The sequence below is a fragment of the Leishmania donovani genome, chromosome 35 (genome assembly GCF_000227135.1).
Source record: "Leishmania donovani BPK282A1 complete genome, chromosome 35".
In the NCBI taxonomy this organism is placed as follows: Eukaryota; Euglenozoa; class Kinetoplastea; order Trypanosomatida; family Trypanosomatidae; genus Leishmania; species Leishmania donovani.
In genome coordinates this window covers 537790-557938 of record NC_018262.1, presented here as the reverse complement: position 1 = coordinate 557938, position 20149 = coordinate 537790, and the positions used below count along the sequence as shown (strand labels likewise).

Below are 20149 nucleotides of genomic sequence, written 5' to 3'. Positions count from 1 at the left end.
ACCAGTCAGTGTATAAAGACGCGTCAGTCTTCGATTGTATATGGGTACTGCGCTGCAGTGGGCAGCCATCATCTCTCAGCGCTACGTCTTGCCGTTTCGAAGTGTTACGCAGATGCAGTCTTTGAATAGCCCGCGCGCCCTATGTGTGTGTGTGTACCAAAGAAGCGCTTCTTGTCTGCGCTTCCCACTTTCCTCAGCTTTGCCAGTGCGTACAAGAAGCACAAAAGAGAAGACAATGAAACGCACATGAAGTTGCGACATGCGGCGATCGATGCACCGTAGAGCCAATGCAAAGAAAGAACAAGAGAGAGAGGCCGCATGGGAATAACAGAAAGAGTGTTGGTAGAGGCGCACAAGCAGCATAGCAGCGCGTTTCTCTTTTCCTGTTTCGAATACGCCGGAAAAAGTCAACACAAGGCACTTGCAGGGGAAGTTACCTCTTGCAAAAATACCGCGTCTTGTACTCTGTCTTTCATCTTGAAAGGTAAGAGCGGCAGCGCTCCTCGCTCGAGGCTCTCTCTTACTCATCCCGAACAGGTGTTTGTGTGTGTGTGTGTACACGTTGTTGCTTCCCCTTTCGTGATGTGTAAAGGCAGCAAGGGGAAAGCAACGGCGGCAGCGAGAAAAAATCAACGCGAATGCCTCGAGCTCTCACATGGAGTCAGGCGACACGCGTACTCTCTCTTCATAAGCGTCCCATATCGAGCACCATACACAGACACGCACCGCCGTAACACTCATTGCGACAACCAGCAGTGTCAGCTCACCAAGTCTTGAAAAAGGAAAGTAGGCGGAAAACAAAAGCCACTCTCTCCTTTGCTATCTCTAGCACGGCATGGGAAAGAGCTGCAGGACGCCTACGCTTGCGGCGTCACGTGAGCCACATGCGGAGACACCAGCGACTCCTCCATCGCCTTGTAGTAGGATCGCAGCTCCCTGTAGCGCCAGCTAAAGTCGACGTCGATGAAGCGCTTCTCGCGCAGCTCCTCCACGCGCGCCTCGTCCTCATCCAACTGCCGCAGCAACGACCAGTCCCGAAGTGGATGCAGCCGCTTCACCCACCGCGACGTGTCGAAGGCACCAATGTTGGCGCTCTCTAAGAAGTCGTCGTCCACGGACACTCGCACACCGCCGACCTGCTTGCTGTACAGCGCGTTGAGGATTTGGGTCGCTCGATATGGCATGATTTCTTTAAAAGGAGTTTTCACTGGCCTAAAGCCGCCATCCGATTCCATGATGGAGCGCCGAAACACAAGCGAAAAGCGCTGCGCCTCGACAGGAAGCACCATGTGAAAGTACACGTACCGTGCAGGTCCTGACATGATGTACACGGACCTGTCCGGCACCATCACATCCAGCTCCTCCCCGTTCTGCACGTGCACAAAGCGCAAAAGGCAGTTGCTGCCGAGGGAGCAAATGGCGAAGATGTCGTCGTACACGAAGAGGTTGTCGATGTGGGCGCGAATGAAGTCACCTGGCTCGTACAGGTTGGCGGTCTGATTATTAAGCCAGTTCTTCGGCACCACGTTGTCCTGTTCAAGACGCTCGAGCAGCGGCATGAAGGAGGCGGGAGGAAGCGGAGGCAGCTGAAAACGGCCGTCGTTGAGGATGATGCGATCAGAGGCACGCGTGTAAACGTCGACGTACCCCTTGCGCAGGTTCGAGGCATCGTCTTCAAGAATGTACTCCGGCAGGATCGTCAAGCCAAACGCCTCCCCGAACGGACAGTATGGCTCGCCTGCTGCCAAGTACTTCATGCTGCCACCTTTCAGGAGGTGCTTGGCCCCTCCTATGAATCTCGACACGATAGACATGCTTATTCCTGCCCACAAATGTCAAGGAACGGGAGAGCACGGCCAGGAGAGGAAGGGGAAGAAGCCGCGAAACGGAGAGACCAGAGTGCGAGAGACAGAAAGGATGGAACAAATCGACCACACCTCCGTCACCACCCTTCCTCTTTCCAGCTCCGTGTTTAATAGTGTCGCACAAACACATGCAATCAAGCCGAGTATGCCATGAACGCGTGGGTGTCGAGAAGAACGAGCACCACGGTGATGGATAAAGGAGGCAGTGAGAGACATGGAAAAGCCGTGAGAAGAAGGCGCAGTCCAGAGACAGCGGCACGGACACACAGAGTGGTTAGAAAGAGAGGAAAGAGAATAGCCCCCTCCCCCCTCTACGATGCACGTACTCACTTTCCAGTACAACCCACTGCGATGCCAGGCAGCTTCTCCAGCGCGACAGTACCCTTTTCAAGGCCCTCTCTCTCGCTTGTTCCGCTTGCTGCTGCAAGCGCGGCCAAGCCACGAGCACACGCTTATTTTCCTTATCGCTTTTTTCGGAGCAGAAGTGTATTCAGCTGGCGCGCCGCACACCATCTTCTGCAAGCTCGCGACATGATGTGCGCCAAGCGTAGACCAGCGCACACGCGTAGACAGACACACGCAGGCGTAGAAACCGACAATTACTGCTCATCGCCGGACGCAGTCTTCCCCTTGGTGAAAATAGTCTTGTTGTGCTTCACTGCGTAGCGACGGCGCTGCCTGCGCAGGCGAGCCTCGCCAATGATGGATGCGTTGGTAGCCTCCAGTACCGTTTCGAGAGACCCCTCCATGACTCGCTGGCTACGCAGCCTGTGGAACTCATCAAAGTACCGCGGTACAATGCTTGAGCTCACACGGCCACCAGACCTGCCAGCAGGGCCTCGATCGAGAGACCGCATAGCTTTACTGCCCTTCCTCCGCGACCCATTCAAGGCGCTGTTGTAGGAGCTCGCCACCTCCGCTGGGATCTCCGAAGCCTCGTGGATGATGCGAACGACGCGGCTCCCTGGCAGGTTTCTCGGCAGAGGCGGGGACGACGCACGTTGCTTGCCGCTCTCTGCCTCACTCACTCGTTGGCTCTCCTCCTCCGCACCCGACATAGACACCGGGGGGACCAGCACTTCGCGAACCCCGCTGAGCGCCGATGGAAGAATCAGCTCCACGGCAGTGTACTGATGCTGCGGCCACAGCTTCACTCCACCACAGACGTCCACTCCGAGCAGCATCCCACCGGAGATGGAGGTATCCATCAGCAGGCGACCGTCGCCGAACATGCGGGAAGGGTAGATACAGTGGTGGCTGAGAAGCATACGGTAGCCATGCAACTCAACCCCGCACCAGTGCTGCAATCCGTTTTGCACATGGTACTCGTAGAGGTAGAGGTGGATACGTGTTGCGCAGTGGGCCAAAACGGCCTCCTTAGTGGCCTCTAATGTGCAAAGCGAAGGCGAAGGAGTGCTCGTGTGGCGGGCCCGAGTCTGGCCTGGGGTCGAAGGTGAGGAACCAAAATCGGAGTCGGCACTTGCTGCTTCATCGAGAGTCTCGGTCTCCCCCTCTTCCGCTTTCACACCAACCCGGCCCTTCAGCTCACTATGACGGTCATTAGATTTAGCCAAGTCCTCCCGGTAGGCGGTGCAAAACGAGCACCAAAGCCGCTGCGGAGCGTCTGCTGAGCACCGAATGCCTTGTTGCTCAAACTGCTGCGCAAGCTCCTGCATAAGATGCTTGCCCCGACGGATGTGAGCAGCAAAGAGCCTAAGAGTCAGTAGGAAAAAAAAAGGATGTATGCCTCTGAAAGACAACGACTGTAGCTTTCCGTGAAGCGAAGATGAGCAGATGAGGAGAGCTTACAACGGCCTCAACACTAGCGAATATCCGATTTCTCTGCGAAGGAAGACGCGGCGAACTCCAGAGAATGTGTTACTGCAAACCTGCTGCACAGAAGACAAAGAGCGGTAGCGCTTCTTTTTCAGCGCTGCCTACTGCTGCGTGTCTCATCACTGACAGAACCAAAAATACACGCGCACGCAAAGAAAGGGCGGTGAGATACGGATTGGAAAAGATGAACATGGCAAAAGCAAGATAGAAAGGAGATGGAAACCTCAGCTTTATGAGAGTCCAACGTGAACCTAGAGCACATCCAGTCCCTCCTTGCCACATCAAGAAAATTAGTTCACGGTATCCGCCACCCTCCCCACCTTGTTTTCTCTTGTGATATGCAGCTGAGGAGGGGTACGAAGGAGTGCACACTGTCCTTTCTCTTGTTTGTGTGGGGCACCACACAGTTGTATCACAGTGACACAGAAAGAGACGCACTTCAACCACCCACGCAACCACAGGCGAACGCGCACTGTGAGTGAGCTACGGAGAGACAAGACAACAACAACAAAACGGAACGTACACGTTGGGATAGATACAAGGCCTTGTCAAAGCTCCCTCGCTGCACATTCTTTGACTGATCCCCCTTTCTCCCTTTAAGGAGCACCCGCTCCTCCCAAGCTCGTCGAGGACGCAGACAGAGACGCCACACCACGACACCACAGACAAGGAAAAGAAGCACAAACAATAATTAAGTGAACCGTGAAGGGAAAAAACGCACAGCTCACACCCGAGGCCAGAAAAAAGAGAGAACAAAACACGCGAGAAACGGCGGAAAGAACGGTGTGCGACACTTAAAAGAAGGGCACCGACCGCGTCCCCAACGTCGTGTCTTGTCGCTGTTGATGCAAGGTCCAGCACTGCTTGACGAGGGTCGTTCTCTTGAGGGTAACACGGAGAGAGTTGCCGTGTGTGTTTTGATTCGCAAGAAATAGGGCCCCTCTCGCTCACCAGCATCTTTTGCCCTTTGTTTTTCGGTTGCGTCCACTGAGGATCCTAAAGCTGCGTCACTTGGAGGCCTTTACCCGCTCCATGGCCTTGTCAAAGTGCTGCTGTGTTAGCGGCGGGACCTTCTCTGGCGCGGCAGAGGAAGCACCACCGACCTTCATTGACTCCATCTCACGTAGCGGCATGAGGGCCGCGGCTTTGCACAACTCCGACAGGTCAGAGCCGGTGTATTCCGCCGTCTTGAGCGCTACATATCGAATGAGACCTTCCTTTTTCGGGTTGTACTCCAGGTCATGAGCGAGGAGGATGCTGAGAATCTTCTCCCGTGCCTTCGCATCGGGTGGCGGCACCTCCAGCTGCAGCGGAAGACGACGGCGAATGGCGTCGTCGATGGTGAAGCGGCGGTTCGTGGCGCCGACGACAATTATGCGGGCGTCGCTGTCCTTCTCGAGGCCGTCCCAGTGCGTCATGAAGATCGTCTTGGCGTGCATGTGCGGCGTTGCATCCATGGCACTACGGCTACTGAGTAGTGAGTCGATCTCGTCCACGAAGATGACGCACGGAGATATCTTGGCTGCCAAGGTGAAGACGGCAGCCGCGTTGCGCTCCGTGTCGCCGACCCACTTGGAGAAGATAGATTCCGTGTTGACGTTAATGAAAGAGCAACCCAGCTCCTTGGCGAGCGCGCGAGCCAGGAGAGTTTTGCCAGTGCCAGGAGGGCCGTACAGCAGCACGCCCTTCGGATGGGATCGTACCGTCTTGCCGCTAAAGAGCTCTTGGTGCTGAAAAGGCCACTTGATGTGCTCTGTCAGGGCATCCTTCACGTCGTCCAGCCCGCCCACGTCGCTAAAGTCAACGTCGATCTTGTCAATGTCCACCACGTTGGAGGCCATTTGGGCTTCGGCCTCGTTCAGGTGCACCTGCCTCCCAGCGACGGTAATGCGGCGAGTTGCCTTGCTGGTGCGATTTGTGAGCTGCCGAGTGATCCACACTAGTGCCCCTATGTAAACCCAGAAGTAAAGCGGTGTGTCAGCGATGGAGTCCTTCAACTTTTCCAGCCAGCCGAGAACTGTGCGGCCCACCCTAGACATCACGTTTGCTTGCACAGCGGTGGTTGCCGGCATGCCGCGCGCTATTGCCATCATCTGACTCTAGAGAACAAACAAAACTACAAAACGGAAGAAAAAGAGGAGTAGCGCCAAAAAGGACACTTCCGAAGCGACGCTTACCAAAAAAGAAGGGAAGGCAGGTGGGCGGAGGTCAGATCAACAACGCTGTCCAGCAAGAAAACTGTAAATGGAGAGCCCTCTCGCGTCTTGTTCATCGATGTCAAAGCGAAACGCAAGTCTCCACCGAAGACAAGAAGCTAGAAGCAAGGGCAACAGCACGAGACACGGGTCTAGTGAATCTGCCCTGCTAGTGCTTTTCGTCTTTGGCGGTTGCTTCCTCAACGTGCGCCGCGGAGTGTGCGAGTGACTGTGTATGTATGTGGGTATGAGATAGAGTCGTCCTCGCCGACTGAAAGCATACGTTCGCGCGAAGGCAGCATGAAACATGGCAGACAAGGAAGGGATCACAGTTGTGTTTTTCTTTCAAAGAGTCCATTCTGTCATTCAACATGAGTCGAGCCGTGCGCGATACGGACTGTCACTGGCCCCATCGCGTGGTGCAGCGCAGCTGTAGACACGTGGTACAGCAATGCCGACTCAGCCACCTGAGCACGGCCCCTGGCTCGAGCGTTACCCACCCGCTGCGCAGGTCGCCTCGCAGCCGCTCACAGTATGCCGGCCGCCACGTGCTGCATCTCCCTCGCGGTGGCACTCAGGCTCCCCACCAGTAGGCTGTGTGTGGGCCGGGTGAGATGCGTTCGAGTCGCGTCGACACCCTGCTCATGGTGTGGATTCGTACAAGCGTGTTCGCTGCCGCAGGTCGCTCCGACGCAGTGCCATCCAGGATCTGACTGCCGGCATCAGTAGCAATGCATCGCACTGACTTCGCCACGTCGTAGGTGCTTGACCCCATCAGCGTCGGAGGTGGCTCGGCATTGGCAGGGGATAGGAGTGGCTGCTTTGCCTCTCAACACAGACCGGGTGTACTGGAGCCTAATACGACGTTGAAGTGGCACGCATTATCAGGAATAACAAAACACGGGCAAAAGGGAAGAAAAACGGCAGACAGGAACCCGCAAAAGACAAGCTACTGAGTGAGATGGATGCAGAGGGGGATGGCTTCACAGAGATCGACTTGGGCCTAGCGGCGACTCAACAGCCGCCGCGCTCTGCTCATGGTAAGTCTCTACACACCACGCCAGAGGCGCTCCCACGTGTTTGTGCTTTCGTATCAGTAGGGTTCGTAGAGTACTCAGCGCTTTAAAGTCGACTTCAGTTCGCCCTCGTCGTTCAGCTCACGGCAGATGTCCCACCCACCGATCAGTTCACCGTCTACGTATACCTGCGGATACGTCGGCCAGTTGGCGTATATCTTGAGGCGCTCGCACACCGCGTCGCTCGTCATGACGTCGTAGTAGATGAAGGGGACGCCAAGCTGATGCACCAGCTCACACAGCCGACCAGTAAAGCCGCAGCGCGGACGGGATGGCGTGCCGGTGATGAACATTACCACCCCAGGCCGCTTCGTGAGGTAGTGCAGGTAATCGTCCACTGTGGCAAAGTCCTTCTGCTGAACCCCGTTGCCACCCTTCTCGCCAAACAGGGAGTGAGTGTTCATGTCGATCTGGTCGAACTTTGCGCCAGCTACATCCGCCACGCGCTCGACGCGACGGTCATCGCCGACAAGCGGGGTGCGGAAGTACGCGACGAATGGAACCGACTCCACCCCCTCCGCCTCGCACACGTCGCCCAATTCGCCGCAATCTACCTCAGCAAAGACAACGTTGTCGCCGTACTCGGCAGCTTGCTTGATAAGGTGTTCATTGACGGCAGTGCAGGGCTCACACCAGGTGGCGCTAAAGTGTACGACAAGCCCCAACGAGCCTTCGGCCTTCTTCTTGATCTCAGCGTAGTGCTCTTTCGAGCTGACCTTGAGCATCCCTGCTATGTGGCCGTAGATAAGTGCTGTGAAGGACGAAAGAAGGCAGGGATATCGGTCACTGCTTCGAGTCGAGACTTATGTGGATGGGATACTGTGTATATGCGAGTCGCAGAGAAAGCAGCCCACCTATGCTAGAGGGATAAATATCGATTGTGTGAGCTGTACGGAGCTTTTTGCTTGCTTATTTGCAGCACGAGCTCCGTGTGAGCCGTGATGAAAGAAGCAAAAAAGAAAGCAGGCGGCTTTGGCAAAACCCGGAATGCAACGGAAGACAGAGGCAAGGCGTTTGTGTAAGTGTGAGGGTACTCATCAAGCGCTTCTAAGCGAAGTGAAAAGCCGTCTTGCAAGAGCCGATATAAGACGTGCGTCCTCCATTTTAGGTCTCTGTGATCTTGCATCCTCCCAAAGAGTCATGCTTTCTCTTTGGCCTGCCGTGTATTAAGTGTGTGCACAGTGGTCTTTAAGTATCCCCCCATCCCTCGGCGTCTCATTTCCGCTAGTGGCCGTGCACAAGCGGAACCGGCAGCGCAGAGATTTGCTCAAGGCGCGCACATGAAACGCAGAACTCGCTTCCTCTGCTTTTTCGGAGCCACTGCGCGGGACCTCCCGAAATGCCAAAGCGAGGAGAGCCACGCGACAGCGCGCCGAGCAAGAGAGAGGCACGGAGGGAGAAAATGGAAAAAGGAAAAACAACGAAAGAGTCACTTGAGAGTGCTGTCCTGCACTAAGAGTGTGCAGCGCTCCTTACCCAGAGGCGACAGCGCAAGAAAAGCAGCAGAGGAACGCGATGTACTCATGTGCACAGAAACGGATCAGTTACCTGCTGCACTTCACGCTCACAACGTTAGCCAGCTTACGAGAACGCTGAACACTCTCACGGAGCTTCTGCACTTGCATGCGCTTCTGCCTCTCAGTGTCCTGCAATTCCTTCAGCGTCGCGCGCATCTCGTGCAGCCGCACCCGCGAGTCATCACGCTGTTGACTCATAGCAGCTAAAGTCTCATCTAGTAGCTGCAGCTCCGCCCTCCAGTAGTGTTCGCTCGCTTCAGCACTACTCAGCAGCTGCTTTTTAACAAGCGCAGTGGGACACGAAGGAGCCGAAGGTCCCAGTTGTGAGCTGCAGTTTTTGATCGAGGAAGCTCCAGCCTCTTTCGCTGCCGAGGAGAGCTCGCCCAGAGCGTTGACATGTTCCGATGTGACGCGACGAGAGGAGCGCAACCCATCCAGCATGTGCCGCAGGGTGCCTGTTTCCTTATCCAGCGCTACCAAGCGAAGATCGAGGTAGTTGCCGCGTTGCATGAGCTGCTCTCGCTCATAGGAGCGACGCAGCAATAGATGGGCGTGCACCGCCTCTGGAGTGCAAGTGTCGCTCTCGCTGTTGAGCAGAGGTAGTGAGATGCCCCCTCCTTCCTTCTCATTCAGCGGCTTCTGCGCTGCGCGAGCCATCGACGTCACCGCCTCCTCGTAGCGGAGGCGAAGAAGATTCAGCTGCCTCCGATGCCGTTGCAAATCCTCGCTCAGCTCGTGCACTTCGTTCTCGTTGAGGTGCAGCTCAACAAGGGCGCCTTGCATATCGGCCTGAATCCGCTCCTCCACAATCTGCACCTCAGCTCGAATGTACGCCTCGGCGCCTGCCGCCTCCTTGAGCGCATCAACCTGCGCGTCGGCCGCCCTCATCAATGATTGCAGTGTCACTCCTGCCTGTTCGTGCTGGAGCAACCGGCTATTGTGTTCCTCCAGAGTGACTGTCATCTCTTGGTCCAGCCGGGACACTTCTGCCTCAAGCAGACGCAAGTCGCTCAGCACCTTTCCCTGTGACATGCCCTTCTCCTCCAATGTTTTGCGCGTGTGATGCCAGCTACTGCGAAGCGTCGCGGTGTCATGTAGCAGCTGCTGATGATCTCGCTGCACGCGCAGAAGGGTGCCGCGTAGTTGCTCGATTTCGCGCAGCCAGGAGGCCTGACGCTGAGCGCGCTGCTCCAACGTCAATGCCTGCATCGAGGAGAGCAATGCCTGCCGCTCCGCCAGTGCCTCCTCAAGCTTGCTTCCTCTCTCTCTAAGAAGTTGTACGTGACCTTCTGAGGCTTCCTGGTCCGAGGCAAGGGACAATTTGGCCTTCATCTTATCAGCTACCGCAGCGTTGAAGTGCTCGCCCCTTCGACCCTCGTCCATGAAAGTCTGAATTGCCCCGGTGAGCTTCGCACAGGTGCGCTCCACACGGTCTTCCAGTAGCGATTCCTGCTGCTCAAAGGCCAGGAACATGTCACGCAGCGCCTCTGGTGACGGCTGCCCGGTCGACTCCTGACGCTGCATCAGCGCACGAGCGCCCTCCAGCGCAGCACGACGCGCCTGCTTCTGTGCCAGCAGCTGCCTCTTCTCCTCGCACAAGAGGATGACGTGCTCGAGCTCTCGACGTTGTTGACAAAGCTGCTGCACCTCGGCCTGCTCGCAGCGTCTTGAGATCACTGAGTGCTCTTCGTCCTCTCTCAAGGCGGCGACGGCCTTTTGGAGCGCATGGACTTGCTTGTCGTACCGCTCGCGTTTAAGATCGTGGGCGAGTGCTTGGCGCTGGTTATCCCCGCGGAGCCGCTCCAGCGTGGCTTGCAGCTCACCGCGGAGCTTCTTCCTCTCGCGGGCAGCCGCTACCAGAACCTCCATGGATTTGGCATTTGCCAGCACCTGCGCATCTAGATGGGAAGTCTGCACGTAAACTAGCTCCAGTGCTCGCAAGCTCTCCGCCTGATCCTTAACAGCATGCCGCAAAGCGAGATGCATGGCGTCGACCTCCTGCAGTGCATGAAGGCGCTCGCCTCGCACCTCCTCCAAGCGCCGCGTGGCGACACGAACTTGATCGTTGAGGCGACCGAGCGTGGCCCACACGGTCGATGAAAGCTCGCGCTGTGCATCAGCCAACTCATCCCCCACGCGCTGGCGGCTGAGATGCGCCGATACCAGTTTCCTTGCCTCCTCCTCAATCTCCACGGCGATCTCTCGTTGCCCACTCAAAGCACGGCAGCGCTGATCCAAAGTCGACTCCAAAGCGGAGACGGCTTGAGAGAGCTGTGTTTCCGCCTCTTTTGACTGGCGCGCTCGTCGCGCATCCGCCTCAGCTTCTAGTTGGAGCTGTTTGAGTTTGCCCTCATCGTTTTCAACGGCAGCCCGCTCGCGCTCTAGCGCCTCTGCAGTGGTCTTGACTTGCTGCTGAGCTTCATGCTGATGTTTTTTGAGAAGCGCTACAACCTCGCGCTGCTCCGCGACAGAGTTGCGTTTGGTGTCGAGGTCAAGCGTCAGCTGCTCAATGCGTTCCGTGAGCCGCTTGTTGGTGGCGTTGAGGAGAGATGAAGGCCATCGAGAAGACATCTTTTCACCGAAAGCGCTTTGTGTGTGTGTGTGTGTGCGTGTATGTGTGCGTCTACATTTATGTGCAGGTAGTTGTATGGATATTCGATTTTATAACCGTCTTCTTGCTGCCACCAGTGCGTTAGGTTGTTCTGCTATTTGCCTGCACCCTAGCCGAGGGAATCGGTGCGTCTATGGAAAAAAAAACGTTTCTACGTCTCTGATCTTTGGCTGTCTCGCTGGAATAGTGTGCTGAGTAGGCTAATAGGAAAAGAGAGCATGAAGCTGTGGAGGTGAATACCTCAAGTCTCTAGCTTTTCAGTGTGCACAGGAGGCGTCACATCGCATTCTGTTTTCGCCCTTCGCAAGGAAAAAAAGAGCAGAAAGAAGTGCCCCAAATGGTCCGTGGCAGATGCTTCCTCTTCGTCGTGATAGATGTAGAGGCGGTGAGACAAAGCTTGAGCAGAAAAACAGCACGGGCTATTTTAATTTGTGGGGCGGCAACCGCCCCAAGGGCGAAACAAAAGAACAGCTAGGGGAAGAATAAGAGGGATCGGGGAGCCCATCACAGCTGCCTCATCGGCAGCGTTGACATCAGAGGTTGCCACGCGCGCCTGTGTTCTCTGCTTTGTAGGCCAAGACGAGAGTAGCAATCAAGCCGCAGGCATGGACGAAAAAGAAAAGTTGCGGCTTTCCTCTTCCCCCTTGTGTGGAACAGCAAACAGAGCTCATCGGCATCGGCCGCTATGTCGAGTTCAGGGCAACGAGGGCCATTCCAGAGAGCCACCAGTGCGCTGCATCAGGTCGCCGCTCGCGGAGTGTCGCACACCACAAATCGAAAGCCTAGGGTCATATCCATCGTACGCGTCATCTACCTTTCCACATCCACACCCTTACATCCCAGCAGGCTCACTGTTAGCCACCGACGACCTGTACAACGAAACAGTGTACTTGCAGGCACATGAGTTTCATAGTAGCAGCTGTTGCCGCCGAAACGCGTCTCGCGCTTTCCAAGCTTGGAACTCTACCTCATCCTGTGGGGAGTCAGAATCATCCAGTATGTCGGACCCCTGGTACTTGTTCAGTGACACATTTTCTGCTTTCTCCCAGTTGCCAGCAATCGACAACTGTCTTTCCCCCTGCTCCTTGCCAGACACTGAAGATTGGGCTGCGGCAGTTGACGCAGCCGTCCTTCGCTGATGCCGTCCGATGTCGACATTTGATGAGATGGTGAAGCTTGTATGTGCGAATGCTCCAAGCCCAGTGGCTGATGCGCTGCCTTTTGACGTCACGAACGGAATGTCTAGTGCAAACTCATCGTCGGCGTCTGCCGCGCGAAAACTTCGCATTGCACTGTCATCCGGAGTTCTAGAGAGTACGTTCTTGCCGCCGTCGACGGCACTCCCGCTGCGGCTGCACTCCTCCGCGGCGGATGTTCGAGATGATGGAAGTCCTAGCTCTTCCTCCTCTTCTTCCTGTAACCCGTCACCCGCGGAGTCGCGGTACGCGCTGCCCGACATAAGATCTTGATAACTTTGCCCCTTTTTTCTTTATTCGCTAATCTTGGTGGCTCGTCCAAGCACGCCCTTCCCCTTTTTTCTTTCAAAGGCAAGCGGAGAAAAATGCACACAGCATGTGTGATTCCGATGCGCCACTCGGTTCTGGCATGCGGGTAACCAGTCAGCAACAACAACTTCAATATGCGCGACTGAACAAAGAGAGCGAAAAGTAAAAGCGAGAATTAGTAATACAATCGCGTTCAGTGATTCACCGCCCATCGGTCAGGGAGCGAACATGAGTTAGACTCTGGAGTGCACAGCAATCCCCTGTACTTACACGCACCCATAACCAGTTCCATATCGGCACTGCTGGCTGCGCTGCGAGACTCGCATTATTCTCATTCTTAGCTTCTGAGAGGTGGTGAGTGCAAGATAGACCCCCACTCAAAGTCAGATGCTTTTTCCTTCATTTCCTTGCGTCAGCGTGAAGCACACGAATTGCTAGGTCGAGAATGAAACCCTTCCCCGCAATGTGAGCGAGTCAACACGACAGCACAAATCAGCTACTAAGAAACGGGAAATGCCGATAGAGAGGTGAGCTAAGGACAAGAGAGGCGGAAAATAAGGAGATACGTTTTCGAGGGAAACAAGGTGCAATGCGGGTGCGCTTGCGGGGGAAGGCTTCCTCGTCTAAAACGTTAGAGGCGATCCTAGTAGTGCAAAAGAGCGGGTCGACAAACAAATAAAATTGCACACCGCGCGGTGGTACTACCATGGTAGCTTCTTGGCACGGTGGTAGAAGCCGCCGGTCGGCCCATCCGCCGGCAGGGTGGCGAGCCACACGCTCGTCTCAGCGCCCTCGTAGGGAGTGAAGTGTGCCTCCGTAGAGTTGAAGCACATATCAGTTTGAACGTAGCCAGGGTAGCAGCAGTTCACCTTCGCAGAAGCGGCGCTGCCACCAGCCTCCTCAGAGTAGTTCTCGAGGTACTTGGCAAGGTTGTGCGCGTACATGTTCACAGCGGACTTGGTGCACTTATACGCTGTCAAGTTGGGGTGGGCGTACTTGTTCTGCGGGCGGTCCACCGTCTCATGCGTTCCAAGCGGCGTCGACACAAACACTAGACGCGGCGCCTCCGAAGACCGCAGCATCAGCGGGAGGAAGCTGTTTGTGATGTCCACGGTGGCAAAGAAGTTGATCTCGAACTCATCGCGCATGCGCTGGATGTTCAAGGGGAACACCTTGTTGTCGAAATCCATGAGAGCCGCGTTGTTGATTAGCACATCGAGGCGTTTGTAGTCAGCTTCAACCTTCTGCACAGCGGCCTCCACAGAGGCGTGCTCCGTCGGCGTCATCAGCAGCAAGTCCACATCCAGCTTGTCGTTACGCAGCGTGTTGACAGCCTCCTCGCCGCGCTTTACATCACGTGCGCCGAGAAGTACCTTGAAACCAAGCTCACCAAGGCGACGAGCAGTCGCAAATCCAATCCCACGGTTGGCACCAGTCACAAGCGCCACCTTTTTCGGAGCGGACATGACGATGAGTGAATGCAGCGTGTGGATATGAGTGCTACTGCAGCTGATTGGCAAGCTGCACGAATCGGGTTGGAAACTGGGAATGTGAAAGAACTCACTGTGAAGACGGGCAAAACGCTTGGAGGAGTGAAATAGATACATGAAGTGAGAAGTCAGTACAGACAGTTTTTTTTTATCGGCGCAGCACTGCAATCTCCCCTGTCAGGATCGACGCAGCACACTTTTGAAGGTGCAAAGGAGCGAAGAGTCGAGCTTCCATCGACTGGCATTGGTCACAAGATACTACGAGAAGCTCAGACGAATTCCCACAGAGTCAGGAACGATGAAAACATTCAGTGCAGAGAAAACGCAGGCAAAGCACCGTCATTTGTAGTGAAAGTGCTCGCAAAACGAAGAGAGCCACAAAAGTGTGGCGCGCGACAGAGCTGCGATGTATAGCGTGCTGTCGTGCCCAAAATAGCAAGACTTTGCAGCATCCGCTTTTCACGAGCAGCAATAGGCGAGGAACGCCAAGCCTGCTGCTCTTCGTGGAAAACAAGCAGCCGCAGAGTGCCTCCCGCTTTGAGCGAGGAGAAGGGGTGCCTCGAGATGGTAGAAGCAAAAGAAGCTTTTTATTACAGCTACCAGGGCAGACGATCGCACTTGTGGAAGAACCCGCCGGTGGGGCCATCGGCCGGCAGCGTGGCGAGGTACACGCTCGTCTCCGCTCCCTCAGTGACTTCCAATGGTGCTTTGGCGCCGCCCATGTCCGTCTTCACCCACCCGGGATGAGCGCAATTCGCTTTCACATTCGTATCCTTCAGCGAGCTTGCCAGATTCACAGTGTACATGTTCAGGGCAGCCTTCGAGCAGTTGTATGGAGTGTGGCTCAGAGCAGCGACTTCCAGCTGGCAGCTCCCCATGATGGACCCAACGTTCACAATCCGACCAGCGGACGACTTCTTCACCATTTCCAGGAAGTGGTTTGTCACGCATACAGTGCCGATCACGTTCACCTCATAGCACCTCCGCATCTCATCGAGGTTGACGCGGCTCATGTCACCAGAAGGAGCGGCATATCCAGCGTTATTGATGAGCGCATCGAGAACGCCGTTGACCTTCTTGGACACCTCCGCAGCTGCCTTCGCAACAGAGGATTCGTCCACCACATCCATGATTACGTAGTCAGCCTTCACACCCTCTGCGGATACCTTCTCAATGGCGGTCTTCGCCTTCTCCTCATCGCGGCAGCTAATGATTACATAGTAGCCAAGCTTGCCCATCTGGCGCGCCGTCTCCAGTCCGATCCCGCGGTTCCCGCCGGTGATGAACACGGACTTCATTGTGTGTGTGTGTGTGTGTGTGTTTGCGTGTCCTGTCTGTAAAGGGAGAAGACGAACACAAAAAAGAAAGGAAAAGGAGTAGTTAGGGGAACGAAACAGACTTCTGATCGTCAGTGGCTGGCGTTCAGCATACAGCTTTCCGGATAGTGTGCAGAGTAAAGCCGTGTAGGGCGCAGGGAAGAAGCGGTGAACTGTCGAAGTTGAAGGGGGAAGAGAGTTTCCGCATTGTCGTAGTCAAGGAGAGATGAGAGCCACCTGGACAGCTCGGTGTAGCGGAGAAGTAATGTGAGCGGCTAAAAGCAAAGGACAGCAAAGAAGTTGGAGCCGCGGAAGAGTACCTAGACAGCCTTTTGAAACTTTGGGCAGGCTACAGAATGATGTCGCTTGCTTGCTATGTACAGTGTGTGTTTTCTCGGTTATAGAGTCGTGGAAAAAAAGACTAGTCACGAGAGCCCATCTCGCGCTAGACATCAGGGAAAACTAGATAAAACAGTGCTGCATATCGCGCTGAGGGAAAAGGGAAAAAAGACCTAATTGAGAAAGAGCTAAACCTTCCGGAAAGTGCCTGAAAGCCCCTTCTTCACAAATCGTCACGCCCGTCGATGATTTCGTACATGGGATTCGTATTTTCAATCCCGACATTGGTAGTCCAAATTCGAAAATCTGCACCAGAAGAACCATCCATTGCGCTCATGACAGACCCTAAGGACTGACACGCTTTCTGCAACGAAGGAGACCCGAGACAGTAATCCGCTAGCGTCTGAAAGAGGTGAGAGCCAGCCTCAAAGTAAACATCTTTAAACGAGGTCTTAAGCAGGTCCTGCGGCGTCTTCTTGAGTTGATTGGCAACACGTCTTCCGTGCTGCATCAGGTAAGAATCAACTGCGGAGTGAATAGTGTCGCAAATAGTGGAAAATGGCTCGGTGCCCTCATCGTTTCCTCGCCGCCTCACAGCATTCTGACACTCGTTTTTGGCGATGTCACCCCATGCCTCCCAAAACTTTTTGTTGGGGATTTCGCGCTTTACCGCACTTCCGACTGGGTTTGTGTCGCGGTGCTGGTACGCCATGCGGACAAAATCGCTCTTCTCCTGGCACCCTGCACACTCCAGCCCACGATCCTGCAAGAAAGCACGAAGATCTTTAACCTTCATCTTCTTAAAGTCAGACTCGGTCATGCCAGCCGACACTAGTGTGACGGCAAAAACGGCAAATAAAACTGCTGCAAAGAAGAGTTTCATGTTTTTGTTGTTCTTCTTTCGGCCGAAAAAAAAGTAAGCGAAGCTCTGAGATACAGCCGCAGATATAAGAGGCAGAGAGGAGATGCGCTCAAGAGAGAGAGAGAAGGTATCGGGAGGAAAGAGAAGTTGCATTTTTGTTTGCTGTTTGTTTTGTCCCTCGTCACTAAGCGCACGTGTTTTTGCACTCAGAGCAAGAAGCCCACCAACTTTCGGTGCAAGCGCTCAAAAAAAGAGCTCTTCCAATCGAGACGAGATCAACTAGTGCGACCAGCAAGTAACCACCATACGAATTTTAGCGCTTTATCCAGGCCTCTTTAGCTTAGTTTACTTTTTGTTTTAGACGTTGTTACGCTACGGACATAAGAGCAACAGGCAATTTAGTGAGAACAATTACAGACTTATGAGTCGAATTTGTATGTGTTTTGAGAAGGGGGCTAGTCATCACTGGGTGTCCGTGCTCGTTTCGAACGACGCTCTTTCTCCTTGCCTTGCCTTCGGAAAATCTCATCAAAAACTTGCTTCGTAATGCCTTCAAACTCATCCTGGGCGAAGTACGAAGGGCTCGACTCGAGCAGCCAGTCTTCGGAGACAGCTGTTACCGTTCTAATATACGTGTTGCTCGTGAGGACTAGCTCGTTAAATACCACAAATTTGGGGCGGCGGTTCAGGTATGTCGATGGAAAAAGAAGGCACTTAACATCGTCTTTAAGCGTCATAAACTGGTGCTTTGTCGGAAGAGAGAGCGCCACCTTTGTGAAGTACCCTTTCACTATGGCGCGACGCACCTCGTTTGCGAATTCCAACTCCGCTGGAGCGTCATCACCCTGCACGCGCCGCTGCTGCGCTGTGTACGTGCTGCAAATAGGCAAACTCAGACGTCGCAAGATTCCGACAAGTTGGCGGTAAATGTTGACCGCCTGCTTCATAACCCGAGGATTGATGTAGTTCTCTGTGCACCAAGAGGAGCTCTGGTTCTTCATCTCGTAGAACACATTAAAGATGTTCAGGTACGAAATGTGGTCCCCTGTTGGATGGTAGAACTGTTCGCGGCACCGCATTGCACGGCCTCGCTGATCATTTGAGGGAGTGATGAATGGATTTTGCACCGACAGCATAGCACAAATTCGTGCAATATCCTCAGAAGATCCAAACTTAGGGCTGTGAAAAAGCATTGATGCCATTTCCGGATCGACCGGAAACTCTGACATCAAATTCCCCTCCTCTGTCAGATTGCCGTCGTCATCCAATGCGCCGAGGTAATTGAGCAACTCCAACGCGCGCATCAGCGTCTCAGGCGCCGGCGGCTCCACAAAGTCGAAGTTCACCAAATCCTCAATACCCATTTTTTTCATATGCAAAACAATACTGCCGAGGTTGCAACGAAGAATTTCAGGGTACGTGTTGGGCTGCAGAGCAGAGTGAAAAGATTTTGCCGTATAGAGTCGAAAGCATTTTCCTGGCCTCGTACGCCCAGCACGACCGCAGCGCTGCCGAGCACTCGCTTGGCTGATTGGCGTTACAAGCAGCGATTCCACTCGAAGCTTCGGATTGAAAACTTTTTGCTTCGAAAAGCCGCAGTCAATCACAAAAACAACGCCTTCGATTGTCAATGAAGTTTCGGCCACGTTTGTCGCCACAACTATCTTGCGCGTTCCCTCCGGAACTGTCTGAAACACCTTTCGCTGCTGCGACGGGGGTAGGGAGGAGTACAAGGGCAAGACTGCAATGGGCCCGTGGTGGCAGTTGGCGCTGCTGTGCTCTGCCATCCTGATACCGTTTTGCAGGCGTTCCACAGTCGTTTCGATTTCATCTTCGCCAGTCAAAAAAATAAGGATGTCGCCCTCGCCTTCGTAGAGATGAATCTGCGTTGCTGTGCGAATGGCCGCTTCCACATAGTTAGCTTCAGGTGCCTTTGAGTTGTACACCTCAACACCATACATACGGCCGGAAATATGGACAAGCGGCGCCTCTGAAAAATACTCCTGAAAGCGCTTTTCTTCGAGGGTTGCAGACATCACTACAATGCGAAGATCCGGTCTTTTTGGAAGAAGCTCCTTCAAGGTGCCGATCAAAATGTCTGTCGATACAGTGCGCTCGTGAGCTTCATCGAGAACAATGACACTGTAGCAACTCAACAGTGGATCCGTCATCGCCTCGCGCAGAAGCATACCATCTGTCAGGTATTTCAGTCGTGTTTTCTCGGAACTCTTGTCATCGAAACGAATAGAGTAGCCTACCTCCTCGCCGAGCTCCACATCCATCTCTTCAGCCACGCGCTCACTCACGCTTGTTGCCGCGACACGCCGCGGCTGCGTGCAGGCAATTCCGTGCTCCGGATTGAGCTCCAAAATGTATTGAGGAACCTGAGTTGTCTTTCCACTGCCTGTCTCTCCAACAAGAAGCAGCGTCTGATACTGGCTCACCAGCTTTTGAATACGCGACTTGGCTGCAAAAATAGGGAGCCGCTCGCGCCCTTTCAAAAGAGTAAAGTACCGGGAGCTGTATTCCTTTCCCGTTAAAGGATTACGGCTGCTGGGCTTCGCCTCCATTTTCCCATACCTACTCTCTTTCCATCTTGAAGCAATAAAAACATGGTGCGAGAGGAAGAGATAAAGTTAACCTGTTTTTTTTTTGTATGTTTGTTTGAATCGGTGAGCAGCATTGCATACGCTTTCACGACAGAGAACATGGTATGAACCTGCTCCTCGTGGTGAGGAATTAGTACTGTTCGATTACGTGGCTTTCTCTGACTAGAAAGATCAACTCTGCAAGCGAGGTGAGACCCCTTACTTTTATTGGTTTCAATGTGAAATCCACAAGAAAATACGAGCACCTGGCTCGCAGCTCATAATGCTGTATCAGGCACTCAAAGTCTCAACGCAGCAGCTGAACACCCTCCTCGCTCTACTGGCCCTATGCACCAGTGCATTTGGCTCATCAACGCTTATCTCTGTGCACTGTGGGAAATGTCAACTATGTACTCGCTATGGAGTGGTCGAAGCGTCGCGCCACGTAGCTTTTCGGCCACCTCTCATGACCACCGCCAAACCAAACAGCGTCACTGTCCAGTCTAATGAAAGCTGCGCGCCTCAACGCTGAAAACGGCGCTGCGGCAGGGCTCCATTATTCCATCTTCGCCTCTTTGAGGGAGGCTGCACTTTCTCATGAGGGCACCCCTCACCCTTGCCGCTTTCTTTTCGGCCCTTAAGCTGCGGAGACGACCGACCCCCTACACACACACAAACACAAACACCGCCACCGCAAAGTCAGTCTTCACGCATGCAACGCGACAGGCAGTCCAACTAAGAAGAGGGCATCGCTTCAGCTGACGAAGACGCAAAACACGATACTTTAGGACCCACTTACACCCAGCTCCTGTGATCTTCATCTGTGCAACGCGCTTTCACAGTGAACTTCAGCCCGTTTCCCGAGAAGGGGGGGGGTCCGACTGGGCTTTAGAGCGTGGGAAGACGAAGCAATCACAATCACCAAAAACCACGACCACACGTTACCATC

At 54.3% G+C, this 20149-nt stretch overlaps 9 protein-coding genes across 9 annotated transcripts; all 9 read right to left on the bottom strand.

Annotated features, from left to right (window-relative positions):
- Positions 1 to 857: 857 nt before the first annotated feature.
- LDBPK_351290 (hypothetical protein, conserved) lies at positions 858 to 1814 on the bottom strand (the record flags this gene model as incomplete). The annotated part of the gene is made up of 1 exon (XM_003864666.1): positions 858 to 1814. One exon carries the CDS (start codon positions 1812 to 1814, stop codon positions 858 to 860), a length of 957 nt encoding a protein of 318 aa, XP_003864714.1.
- A 650-nt stretch (positions 1815 to 2464) lies between these two features.
- LDBPK_351280 (hypothetical protein, conserved) lies at positions 2465 to 3541 on the bottom strand (the record flags this gene model as incomplete). Its single annotated transcript, XM_003864665.1, has 1 exon — positions 2465 to 3541. The coding sequence occupies one exon, from the start codon at positions 3539 to 3541 to the stop codon at positions 2465 to 2467; it is 1077 nt and encodes a 358-aa protein (XP_003864713.1).
- Positions 3542 to 4708: 1167 nt separating this feature from the next.
- On the bottom strand, positions 4709 to 5794 carry LDBPK_351270 (hypothetical protein, conserved; the record flags this gene model as incomplete). Its single annotated transcript, XM_003864664.1, has 1 exon — positions 4709 to 5794. One exon carries the CDS (start codon positions 5792 to 5794, stop codon positions 4709 to 4711), a length of 1086 nt encoding a protein of 361 aa, XP_003864712.1.
- Positions 5795 to 7010: 1216 nt separating this feature from the next.
- Positions 7011 to 7697, bottom strand: LDBPK_351260 (thioredoxin-like protein; the record flags this gene model as incomplete). The annotated part of the gene is made up of 1 exon (XM_003864663.1): positions 7011 to 7697. One exon carries the CDS (start codon positions 7695 to 7697, stop codon positions 7011 to 7013), a length of 687 nt encoding a protein of 228 aa, XP_003864711.1.
- An 819-nt stretch (positions 7698 to 8516) lies between these two features.
- On the bottom strand, positions 8517 to 11060 carry LDBPK_351250 (hypothetical protein, conserved; the record flags this gene model as incomplete). The annotated part of the gene is made up of 1 exon (XM_003864662.1): positions 8517 to 11060. The coding sequence occupies one exon, from the start codon at positions 11058 to 11060 to the stop codon at positions 8517 to 8519; it is 2544 nt and encodes an 847-aa protein (XP_003864710.1).
- Positions 11061 to 13306: 2246 nt separating this feature from the next.
- Positions 13307 to 14071, bottom strand: LDBPK_351240 (short chain dehydrogenase, putative; the record flags this gene model as incomplete). The annotated part of the gene is made up of 1 exon (XM_003864661.1): positions 13307 to 14071. One exon carries the CDS (start codon positions 14069 to 14071, stop codon positions 13307 to 13309), a length of 765 nt encoding a protein of 254 aa, XP_003864709.1.
- Positions 14072 to 14691: 620 nt separating this feature from the next.
- LDBPK_351230 (short chain dehydrogenase, putative) lies at positions 14692 to 15393 on the bottom strand (the record flags this gene model as incomplete). The annotated part of the gene is made up of 1 exon (XM_003864660.1): positions 14692 to 15393. One exon carries the CDS (start codon positions 15391 to 15393, stop codon positions 14692 to 14694), a length of 702 nt encoding a protein of 233 aa, XP_003864708.1.
- Positions 15394 to 15973: 580 nt separating this feature from the next.
- Positions 15974 to 16633, bottom strand: LDBPK_351220 (hypothetical protein, conserved; the record flags this gene model as incomplete). Its single annotated transcript, XM_003864659.1, has 1 exon — positions 15974 to 16633. The coding sequence occupies one exon, from the start codon at positions 16631 to 16633 to the stop codon at positions 15974 to 15976; it is 660 nt and encodes a 219-aa protein (XP_003864707.1).
- A 434-nt stretch (positions 16634 to 17067) lies between these two features.
- On the bottom strand, positions 17068 to 19182 carry LDBPK_351210 (pre-mRNA splicing factor ATP-dependent RNA helicase, putative; the record flags this gene model as incomplete). Its single annotated transcript, XM_003864658.1, has 1 exon — positions 17068 to 19182. One exon carries the CDS (start codon positions 19180 to 19182, stop codon positions 17068 to 17070), a length of 2115 nt encoding a protein of 704 aa, XP_003864706.1.
- Between the last annotated feature and the right edge of the window lie 967 nt (positions 19183 to 20149).